The sequence below is a fragment of the Mus caroli genome, chromosome 2, assembly GCF_900094665.2.
Source record: "Mus caroli chromosome 2, CAROLI_EIJ_v1.1, whole genome shotgun sequence".
Taxonomy (NCBI): Eukaryota; Metazoa; Chordata; class Mammalia; order Rodentia; family Muridae; genus Mus; species Mus caroli.
The window spans coordinates 111,944,074-111,956,407 of NC_034571.1; the positions used below are offsets into that span (position 1 = coordinate 111,944,074).

Consider the following 12,334-nt stretch of genomic DNA (forward strand, 5'->3'; position numbering starts at 1 on the left):
GCCTCGAACTCAGAAATCTGCCTGCCTCTGCCTCCCGAGTGCTGGGATTAATGGCGTGCGCCACCACGCCCGGCTGGCCTTGAGTTTCTAGTCTTCCTACCTACTTCCCAAATGCTGGGATTACAGGCATAACTACCATGCCTGGTTTTATGCACTGCATAGCTTCAAACTTGGGGCTTGGTGCATGGTAGGCAAATGCTACCAATTGATCTACATCCCAAAGCCCAAAGTTATGAGCGTAAATATTGTCAGAGCTAAGGGTTTATTTCAGTAGTTATTTAACCTGTCCTGGGACCGGAAGGTCCATCTTCATCGCTGACAGTAAGATAAATGCACTCAGTTTCTTGTCTTCTTGGTGGTGCTGAGGATTCCCCCTGGTGCCTCTTTTTCATCTGCCAGACAAAGACGGTTCCACAGGCTGCTATATGTATTTCCAGCCTGCGTTTTCAAGGCTGGAAATACTGTTCACTTTTAGATTGTTGTTGCTATACGTATCTAGTTCAAGAATTCCTCTGTTCCAAGAAGATGGAAATATTCTCTTTTGGAATTTTACTCATCCTGTAGTATAGGAAGAGCTTGGAACTTGCTGCTTTGTAAAAAAAAAAATTTTTTTTAAATATATTTTGAATGGGCTGTCAGACATGCCTGGGGTTTTTGGTTGTTTGTTTTAAGCTTATTTTTATTTTATGTGTTTGAATGTTTTGTTTCTATGCCTGAAAAGATAACACTCCTGTGTCGTGTCCGCATGGTCAGAAGGGGTGCTGAATCTCCTAGAACTGAAGTTATAAACACATGAATTTCCTTGTGGGTGCTGAGAACTGAACCTGGATGCTCTCTGTAGAGCAGCAGTTGCTCTTAACCTGTGGCTAGGGAGGGCCAGCTGCAGTTCTTCAGAGGTGTGTCGGGAACTAAACTTGCAGTTCTTACTTACCCCGAATGTTTCTCTAGTGTTCACTCATACTGGTGCCTGTCTGTGTTTCTTAGTCATGGCTATGCAAATGCAGCTTGAAGCAAGTGCAGATACTTCAGTGGAAGAAGAGAGTTTCGGGCCGCAGCCTATTTCACGGTTAGAGGTAGGTTCCTAGTTGCTAAGTGTTTTCTGACAATGCTGTAATGAATTGTTCTACCTAATGAAAAAAATTCACCTTTACAGAAATTAAATTAGAGTTTCAGGAGGTTGTCAAGGTTTCTACAGAAAAGCACAGGATTGTTGCTAAAGATGTCTGGTCAAGTCTCTCAACAATTCTCTTCCTACTCTGTTGTCTCCCTAAGAGCTGAACTTTAACGAAGGCCTAGGATCCTCTAGTGGAATCTCTGTGCTACTTATACTAAGTATTAAAATGCTAATGGGGGGCTGGAGAGATGGTTCAGCAGTTATGAGCACTGACTGCTCTTCCAGAGGTTCTGAGTTCAAATCTCAGCAACCACATGGTGGCTTACAACCATCTGTACTGAGATCTGATGCCCTCTTCTGATGTTTCTGAAGACCGCTTCAGTGTACTTATATGTAATAAATAAATAAATCTTTTTTAAAATTGCTAGTGGGGAATTAGTGGTGTAACCCAGGAATGCACATGGGAAAGGGGATCAGCCTCTCTCTCTCTCCACTGGTCCCGGCTGTCATTGGGCAGGCTGAATGGTGTGGGGTTGTTAAGGTGTAAGACTCACCTCTATTTTAGGACTCAACATTATATATAATATGAAGCATTAGCTGGGCATGGTGGCCCATACCTGTAATTCTAGCAGTTGGAAGGCTGACGCAGAATTCTTTTGGAGGCCAGCCTGGTCTACATAGCAAGTTCCAGGACAAGGCTGTGTATGTTAAACCTGTCTCCAACAAGCCACAACCAAGTAGCAGCAGCAGAACAAACGAGAGGCTTGGGGAGATGGCTCTGTGGGTAAAGTCCATGCCGTGCAAACAGTGAGGACCTCAATTTGGATCCCGACACGCATAGAATCCAGGCAGAGTAGTAAATGACTGGATTCTTAGAGGATCATTGGGGCTTTCTGGTGAGCCAGTCTAGCCAATCCATGAGAATCAGGTATAGTAAGAGACCCTGTCTCCCAAGATAAGTGACTGAGGCAGACACCCCTGGCCTCCAGGCATGTACACACAAACTTATAAATACGTGAGCACATACACCACACACACACACACGCAAAACAGTAGCACATGCTAAATCTGTACAATATTTCTGCCTGCTATAGGAAGGACCCTGTGGGAGGAAACGCTTTGACCTTCTGTTTTAACTGTCTAGTTTTCCAGTCTACCTGAGCCTCAACACTCTGGAGACTATGTAAGTGAGCTGAGCTTGGGGCACTTGCTTCCCAAACGGAGCAAAAAGAATCAGGAGTCCCAGCTGACACAGTTTTTGGCCTGGAGCTCACTGAGTAGACTAGGCTGCCACCCCAGTGAGTCTTAGGGATCTCCTTGTCTCCGCCACCTCACGACCACATCTCTCCGTCTCTCCAGCCCAAAACTATTAATTTTGATAATGAAAAAGTTGATAATTTGGTGTGTGTGTTTTTTTGTAGACATAATGATATTTTGCACTGTGTAATTCAAGTGCTGGTTTCTGGGTCCCCATATCTGGTTACAATCCTTATTCTATCTCCTGCCTCGATGTTGTGTGAGTGTTGCTCCCATTTCTTCTTTGAGTGGTCAATAAAGCTAGCCAGTGAGCCAATGACTGCGCAGGGGAGAAAACGGGACAGGACTTCCTCCCATCCAGGGGAGAGGGCAGCAGAGAGAGGAGGTAGGAATTAGCCTTGGAGGAACAGTCTAGGAGACACCATGAGAAAACAACTGGAGCAGAGAAAGCCAAAGAATGCAAGTATCTTGGAGATTCTGGCTCGGAAGTAGCCAGCTTAGCACAGAAGATTAAAATGGAGTAACAATTGCTCGGTTGCTGTGACCTTACAGACTATACAGTGCAGTCTTAATTATTTGGGATCTAGCTGGGTTGAGGAAAATTGTAACACAACTTATTAAAAAGCCATTAACAGGTTTTGGTTTTGTTGAGACAGGGATTTTTTTTTTTGGGTTAACAACCCTGGCTGTCCTGGAACTCACTCTATAGGCCAGGCTAGCCCCAAACTCAGAGCTCCACCTGCCTCTGCCTTCTAAGTGATGGTATTAAAGGCATATGCCTTTAATTTGTTATTTAATAATTCATGTGTAGTCAAAGTTTTCAGATGTTTTGCATATATTAGTGATCTTCAAACACCTCTCTGAGGTGTACGATCCATACTGGACAAGAAGCCTAACTTTATTCATTGTTTCTTAACAGCAATGTGGCATAAATGCCAATGATGTGAAGAAATTAGAAGAAGCCGGTTACCATACAGTGGAGGCTGTTGCTTATGCACCAAAGAAGGAACTAATAAATATTAAGGGAATTAGTGAAGCCAAAGCTGACAAAATTCTGGTAAGTGTACCCATGAGATGGAGGAGAGGGCAGAGGCATTAGTGAGAATAATTAGTATACAATGGTGTATAGTGACAGCCCTTAGCCCTCTTCCTTCCTCTTGTCACCTGGTTCCCATTCCAGAAGTGACTGTTGACAGTTTTTATCTTAAATTCTGATTTCCTGTGGAGAATTGCAGTATTGTGGGATTTGATATAAATACTGCCAGAAGCACCCCACAGTAAGGTTGTGCACTCTGTCATTTTGAAGAGATCTCACCTCAGAGTTCTATTTTAAATTATATGTATATGCTGTTTTGGCATGTGCACCACATCCTTGCCTTCGGAAGCTAGGAGAGGGTGTCAGATGCCCTGGAGCTGGACTTACAGATGTTCATTAGCCACCATGTGGGTGCCGGGTGTCAGACCTTGGTTCTCTGATAGAGCAACAAGTGCTCTCAAGCCATTTCTCCAGCCCCTAAAATAGGTTTATAATGTATACAACTAAATGCAGCCACTTACGCAGTTTAGAAAAAAATTTTGATGCTACATTGTAAGGTACAAGCCTGTAGTTCAAACTATTACGGGGTCTGGGACAGGAAGTTGGAAGCTAGTCTCTGCTTTGGAGTGAGTTCATCATGTAGGCCAATTTGGCCAACTTAATTGAGTGAGACCCTGTTTCAGAAATAAAATGTAAAAAGAGAAGCTGGGTACGTGTTTCAGTGGAAAGTACTTGCCTGGCATGTGCTAGGCTCCAGTTAACTATCAGTACCACCAGAGAAAGAGAGAGAATGATATTGGTAAAATGTTGATATACAAAGTCACATGGTAACCTCGAATGCTCAAAGTCACAGGTTCCATCCCAACTACAACTAAAATATCAAAGTAACAGTATACATCCATGCTATCTCTTAATGTTTTTATTAGCCTATATTAATATGTAATATTTCAAGGGGGGCAATAGTGTGGAGGGTCTGAAGGGATGCTCACGGTTAAAGAGTTTATTCTGACCTGAGCTTAGTTCCCAGCGCCTATGTCAGGTATCTTACAACTTCCTTTAAGCTTCTATACAGAGATTTGTTAGAGGGCTACCAGTGTGCCTTGTGGCCTCGGGACAGATGTGTGAGAAGATACTCAAACATGAGACAGTTCTCTGCCAAGTATAAATACTCTGCCAAAGGCACCAGCCCCACCCCCCAAAATCCTACTTTTTATTCACACAAGAATTGTGGAGCTTTGTTTTAAGGTTAATTTTTGTTTTATTGGACCAGTAAGCAAGCCGACTGATTCCTTTTCAGACTTAAGAAAGCCTGTAGGTATCTGAACAGAGGAAAAGTCTACAGAGGTGTTAGAAGAGAAGGAAAGGAGGAAATGGAAAGCAGGCCTGGTGGCGCACGCCTTTAATCCCAGCACTCGGGAGGCAGAGGCAGGCAGATTTCTGAGTTCGAGGCCAGCCAGGGCTACACAGAGAAACCCTGTCTCGAAAAACCAAAAAAAAAAAAAAAAAAAAAAGAGCAGCACGTGCTTTTCTCCACCGAGCCGTTTCTCTAGACCCCTAGATGCTTAGTTTTATTGTCCCATTATATTAAGACTTTTTTCAACGTAAAGTACAGTTTTGTTGCTAAGGTAAGGTATAAATGTTACTTGTGTATACTTGGAAAATAATCAATGGGGAGAAAGGCTGTGGATGACATCCTTGGTTACAAGGCTGACAGGAAGTGAGGTGTGAAGACATGCTGAGTTGTCTTTGTAAGCTCCTGTGGTGGTGCACTCCTGTCATCCCTGCACAGGAGCGTTTCCTGTGTGCTCCTGGGCACATCTCCACTGCAGAAATAAGAGGGGAAATTCACAGAAGTCTGATTTTTTTTCCCCTTTATCAAAAAACTTACACTCAAAAAGGTTCAGATTTTGAGGTATTTGGAATTTTCAGTGAAGGATGTTCAACTGGTAGTCTGCCCAAGTACCCCAAGATATACAAAAAAATCACAGTCTAAAGCATTTTGGGTCCCAGCTTTCCCAGACAGTGGGAGCCCTTTACCTGCGTGACATTGCTAGTTTAACGTGTCTGGTTTTCCTAGACTGAGGCAGCGAAATTGGTTCCAATGGGTTTCACCACTGCAACTGAGTTTCACCAGCGCCGGTCAGAGATCATACAGATAACTACTGGCTCCAAAGAGCTGGACAAACTGCTTCAAGGTACAGTGATCCTTATCCTGCGTTATAAACCCTGGGTAATCAGCACGGCTGGCAGGTCAGAGCAAAGCCAGGCTATTATACAGAATTCATCTTAGGGGAGCGAGCTGCAGAGAAGTATGGACAGTCGGGTCTTCAGGGCCCTGGCTGCCTGATGCTCCAGTTTTGCTTTTGCAAGATTTCTTAGTTTAGGTTTTTGTTTATTTCTTTTGAGTGGGTTGGTTTTTTGTTTTGTTTTTGTTTCCCTGGCTTGTGTCAATGGATCTAAGATTCAGGCCGAATTGAATGTATTTTGGGTTATAGGAATGTCAGCTTCTCATAGACACTTCATTACAGTTGGGACGATGGTGACCCTGAGGAAGCGAGGAAGTGTTTCTAGAGCCCCCTTGTATATTTATTTCTGTGTAACATTCTACAAATGTAACATTTTTAAAAGAAAGACATTTTTATTTTTTAATTATTTTTTAGTGGTTTTAGAAATGGGTTCAGGAGCTAATGATATACTTAAATTCCCCATCTTCTGTCCCTGTACTCCACTGCCAGGATTTGAGATTATAGGCATTAGTCAGTCATTCTGGCTCTGATTTATAAAATAGGGAAATTGCCTGTAAATTAAATAACTTTTGGCTTTGTTTTATCTTGTTTTGTTGAAACAGTGCCTTGCTCTGACTATATATTAAAGAATAAGTTCCCTCTGTTTGAGGAGATAAGTATTATATGTATACTATATGTTATGTATTATTTGTTTGTTTGATTTATTTATTTTAAAATTCTAACACAAGATTGAATTTCAATGACTGGTTACAGAAAGTGGTTGTCTTACAACCCTGATGACCTGAATTCAATCCTGGAACCCATAGTAGAAGGAGATGACCCATTCTCCAGAGTTATCCTCTGCCCTCTACATGTGAGCTGTGGCTCATGCCTTGCCACGTTCACACATGCCATACGCACAGTACAACAATTACAGATTTAAAAACAAAAAGTATATGGGAAGGGATTGAGTCCAGAGACTCAGGTCCTCTGCCACTGAGCTGTGCTTTCTGCTACGAAACTCAGATCCCACTGCTTCGATTCTGTAAGTGCTGGGATTAGAGACAGCGCCACCTCGTCCGTCCGAGGGGTCTGAGCTTTGAAACATAGTTGTCTCATTGTTGAAAAGTTAAGTTTGGTTCTTGCTGGTTTTCTGGTTATTTGATTATTTACTTTTTCTTCCTTTTTGGGGTACAAATAGCATGGCTTCAGGAATCATACTAAAATGTGAGTGTTAACCTCTCCAAGACGATCCCCTTCCCTCCAGGACAGCAAGGGCTATATAGACAGAGCTCATGCCTGTAATCCTAGCACTTGGGATGTGGAGGGAAAGGGTTAGATGTTTAATGTTGTCTTCAGCGATAGAATGAGTTTGAGACTAGCCTGGATTACATAAACCCTGTCTCATAAAAAATAAATAAAGGAATTTTCATTTCTAGTATTTACTTACTGGATTAAATAATGTTCCTGGTGACAATTATGCCTGTTTTCTTCAAGATGAGGATGATCGAACAGCATAACAGCATGAATGTTACATTTAAGTACATTGAACAAGGAGTTCGCAAAGAATAGTAAATACTGGGTTATATTAAAACTGCTGAAGCTGTCGGCTTTTCTTAGTTGAGCTCTGTAACTTCATTATGGTAGCAATTACTTGAAGCTGTACATGCAATAAAATTGCCTAAAAAATATAGTAACACAAGTGAGTACATATAGAGAGATGTGACCATACTGAGAGCTGAAGGGATGTAAGGTTTACCCTAGGAAACTCAGGAATGAGTGCCCAGAACCTCCTATGTACAAGCAACCTATACTTATTTAAAAATAAGTAATGGCTTTTAATTATTTTTATTGTTTTATATTTTATTTTGGGTGATATGGGGAGTTGAGTCTAGGCCTTTTTATCTAAGTAGGATTCTACCATTGAGCTACATACCCAGGCCCAGAGACTTGCTATTTTGTGCAGACTGGTCTTGAACATCCTATGTTGCCCAGACAGGCTTTGAACCTTACATCCTTCTGCTTCATCTTCCCACATAACTGGCTTACAGGTGTGCACTAGTGAGCTCAGTCAGAAAGAAAAGAAATTTACAAATTACTGAATGTTGAAAATAGGAGTTTTAAGTTATGTAACATCTCATGTGCTCTATGAACATTTCAATGAATGTACTTTCTAAACAGTTATTTTATGTGATGTACTTTTTAATTTCATAGGTGGAATTGAGACTGGATCTATCACAGAGATGTTTGGAGAATTCCGAACTGGGAAGACACAGATCTGTCATACGTTGGCTGTTACATGCCAGGTGAGTTGCTAGGGTCCGGGCTGATCAGATCAGCAAGGAGCCATGAGCTTCCTTGTGGTTGTTAGGAATGAAACCCGGTCCTGTGGAAGAGTAGCCAGTGCACTTAACCGAGAAGCCATCTCTCTAGTCGCACAGTCTACACTTTATGTCTCAAAAGAATACATGTGTAATTAATAATAACCTAACCTGAATTCATTAAATACTGTATCTGGTGTTTTTGACTAAAAATGCTTTCTCTGTAACTTTTTACTTTATGTGTGTGGCACTCGCTCGTGTGTGTGAGGGGCGCATGCCTGTGGACACTTAGAGACCAGAAGGTACCTGGTCTCTTCCTCTATTACTCTCCACTTTGCTCCTGTAAGGCAGGGTCTCTCGCTGGACTTACAGCTCCTGTCTTTCGGCTAGACTGGCAGTCAGCAAGCCTGGGTTATCATTCTGTCTCTGTTTTTTATAGCACTAGGATTGCAGATTCCTTTGAGACTATACCTAGCTTGTTAAATTAGTCCTGAGATACAAATTCAGGTCTTCAAGATTGTGTAATGAGCACTCCTGACCACCTCTCCAGCCCCCTCCCCATGTCCTTTTAACAGAGATTCATGTAGAATGGATACAGTATAAATATCTATTGTTTCTATGGCAACCCTGCATACCATGCTAATTCATTAAAATACAAATAGAATCCTAGTCTGACAATGTTTATTAAGTAGTAAGATGGTCCTGTTAACAGTAAACAAAGTCTTAAATAACATTCTGAGGTGCCCAGCAGCTATAGACCTTTGTTACTTTCCCCAAAGAACGCTAGTTCATTAACAGTCAGGACAGTTGCATGTTAGTAGTCTAAGAACCAGAATACGAGGGAGTGTTAGATTGCTACTTAAATTCAAACATCTGTTGTCATTGTTCAGATTTTCCCAACTTAATGAAATGAAACTTCACTGCATTAGATCTCTAATAATTATTTAATCTAAGATAATCTAGAACATTTCACATTTGTCCAAGAATGATAAAATGTCTGAAGAATTTATGCCATCGCATTATTAAAAAAATTTTTTTAAGATTTATTTATTTTATGTATGTGAGTACATGGTGGCTGTACTGATTGTTGTGAGCCTTCATGTGGTTGTTGGGAATTGAATTTTAAGACCTCTGCTCGCTCTGGTCAACCCTGCTCCGGTCAACTCTGCTTGCTCAGTCCCTGCTTGCTCTGGCCCAAAGATTTATTTATTATTATACATAAGTACACTGTAGCTGACTTCAGACACACCAGAAGAGGGCATCAGATCTCATTACAAGTGGTTGTGAGCCACCATGTGATTGCTTGGATTTGAACTCAGGTCCTTTGGAAAAGTGGTCAGTGCTCTTACCTGCTCAGACATCTCGCCAGTCCTATTAAAATGTTAAGAGAGATAAAATAACATGTACATCTATAAAGTAGAGATAAATTACAGCACTAAATGTTTATGGAAAACTTCTAAATTAGCCAAGCATTATGGTGCAAACCTATAATCCTAGCGCTCAGGGGATCACGAGTTGGCAATCAGCGTAGCTACACAGTGATTTCTGTCAGAGCACCACTGAAAACAACCACTACCTGCTGACTTGACAGTGTCTGCATCTCCACCTTATTCCTTTGAGACAGTCGTTCTGTGAACCTGGAACTCACTCAGGTTTCTGTTGTTGCTGCAAAACTCAGCACACTCAAGTGATGCCCCTCCTCCTCTGCTTCTGACAGCTCTGGGTTCCAGTGCCTTAGAGCCACCACGCTCTGCACGGGTGACCTTGCTTATTGTGAGGCAGTGTCTCGTGTTGCCAGGGCTGACCTCAAATTTACTATATAGCGGACCTTGAACTCCTGATCCTCTTCATACGGACATTGCAAACATGGGTCATCATTGCCAGTTGTAAATGTTTGACCTTTGAACTGACTGGTCTTAACATGCAGTTTTATCTCATAGTTTAGACTGTTTCAAAGCAGTCCAGCTCGGACAAAACACTAACTTCCTGTGCTCCATGTCAGCTATTAACTTGTATTTCTATCAAAAGAGAATATGTCCTTTTGCCTCTAATTGTCATGTTTGTTTGTTTTACTATGTATATACGTCTGGTGTTTGTGAAAGCCAAAGTAGTATCTTGGACCCTGGAATTAATTACAGGGTTGTGAGTCACCAGGCATGTCCTGGGAATGAAACCTGGGTCCTCTGGAGTACAGGTAGTTCTTTTTTTGTTTGTTTGTTTGTTTTTGTTTTTGAGACAGGGTTTCTCTATGTGGCCCTGGCTGTCCTGGAACTCACTTTGTAGACCAGGCTGGCCTCAAACTCAGAGATCCGCTTGCCTCTGCCTCCCAAGTGCTGGGATTAAAGGTGTGTGCCACCACCGCCCGGCCAGCCAGTACTCTTAACCTCTGATCTCATACTATAATCCAGGCTGTCCTGGATCTTAATATGTGGTCCAAGCTGCCTTCAAAGTCATGGAGAGGCATCTGTCTCCTGTATGTGAGCTGCCATTCCAAATTTTAATTACTATATTTTTTAAAATTACTATAGTTTTTTTATTTTGTGAGATTATAGTATATGTTGATTTATCATGGGGAACTTGGCAACTGTATCAGAAGTGTGGATGTTTCCACTGTTTCTTTTCCCCCTCCCCAGCTCCCCATTGACCGTGGTGGAGGTGAAGGGAAGGCCATGTACATTGACACCGAGGGCACCTTTAGGCCGGAGCGGCTGCTAGCAGTAGCTGAGAGGTAGGTTTTGAGACTTGAATGTGTTTAGCAAGTTGAACTTGCCTGAAATGTGTCTCATTATGCTACACTCTAGTTGTATGTGTGGTTGAAAACAACAATCTTTAATGGGAAACATTCCTTACTCGGCAATCTGTAAGTATCTCAGGTGGAATCAAAGGCAAGATCCAACTACGTGTGTCTTCCAAAGAAACGCTTTAAAGACAGGTTGTGGGCTAGAGAGATGGCTCAGCGATCAAGGATACTGAAGGCTCTTCCGAAGGTCCTGAGTTCAAATCCCAGCGACCACATGGTGGCTCACAACCATCCGTAACGAAATCTGATGCCCTCTTCTGGAGTGTCTGAAGACAGCTACAGTGTACTTACATAAAATAAATAAATAAATCTTTTAAAAAAATCAGTTCACCAAAAAGGTAATTATAGACATAATTAAGATGTATTCTTATGTATCTGAGTGTCGCCCACGTGTATGATGCATACCAAGTGCAAGGACGCACATGGAGGCCATAAGAGGCAGCAGATTCTCCTGAACTGGAATCATAAATGGTTGTGAGACACAGTGTGGGCTGTGGAAAGTCAGCCCAGGTCCTCTGCTAGGGCAGTAAGCACCAGTATCTTAATAGCCAAGAGGACATCACAGAATTGAGATTGTTAAAAACTATAAGTCATGTCAAAATTCTAGCAAGTTTTTTTACAAATTGATAAACTCATAAGATTCATGCGGAAAAATCTAGAGCTCCATTTATTTATCTATTTATTGTTTATTTGTGAGGAGGGCATTGCCTGCACGTGTCCGTGCACCAGAGTGTGTATCTGGTGCCTTCAGAGGCCAGAAAGGGCCACTGGATATCAAATTGAAATTTTGGTGAATATTATAGTTGTGAGTTGATGTATGAGTGTTGGGAATTGTATCTAGGACCTCTGAAGAGCAGTCACTGATCTTAAACCACTGAGCCATCTCTCCAGCCCAAGTCCTTAACTGAAAACTCATTATAAAACTACAGTAGTCATTACAGATGGTTCTGACTTAAACGTAGATATGCAGCTAGGTATAGCACGGTGGTAAAGTACTTGTCTAGCATACATGAGACCCCAGGTTCAATTCTCAGTACTGGAAAAAAAAAAAAAAGGTAGAGTTACTCAGGTCAAGAGACAGAAGCAGGCAGATCTCTGTCAGCTGAAGGCTAGCTAGTCGGAAAGCTACATAATGAAACTCTCAAAACAAAATAAAACAAAAAAAACTAAATTAATAGACAACTAAGATATGGATCAATGGCACGGAATAAAAAGTTCACAATGATTTGTACGAACACCCCAGCCCCTTGGTTTTGTTTTTGAGACACAGTCTAACCATGTAGCTCAGGCTTGATCAAAACTCTGATGTATCCCAGGTTATCCTGAAACTCTTGGTACTTTCCTCTCTGCCTCTGGTGTGGTTAGATTATGATGCATTATCGTGCCTGCCTTGTTTGAGACAGTCTTAGACATAGGTGGCCATGAATGTACTGTATAGCTGAGGTTGACCTAGAACTCCTGATCTTCCTGCATCCACCTTCAAGTATTGGGAGTTATAGGCTTGTACCACCATGCAAGATCTGCATGCTCGCTCTGTCTCTCTCTCTCTCTCTCTCTCTCTCTCTCTCTCTCTCTCTCTCT

General features: G+C 41.9%; 1 protein-coding gene across 1 annotated transcript in view; it reads left to right on the top strand.

Annotated features, from left to right (window-relative positions):
* Rad51 (RAD51 recombinase) overlaps positions 1–12,334 on the top strand; it is a 21,668-nt gene that overhangs the window by 2,860 nt on the left and 6,474 nt on the right. Inside the window, exons 2-6 of the mRNA XM_021185496.1 lie at positions 985–1,073; positions 3,291–3,428; positions 5,485–5,602; positions 7,847–7,938; positions 10,587–10,681. Of these exons, the coding sequence (XP_021041155.1) occupies positions 987–1,073; positions 3,291–3,428; positions 5,485–5,602; positions 7,847–7,938; positions 10,587–10,681 (530 nt within the window). The 5' untranslated portion in view covers positions 985–986. The remainder of the gene's footprint in view (positions 1–984; positions 1,074–3,290; positions 3,429–5,484; positions 5,603–7,846; positions 7,939–10,586; positions 10,682–12,334) is intronic.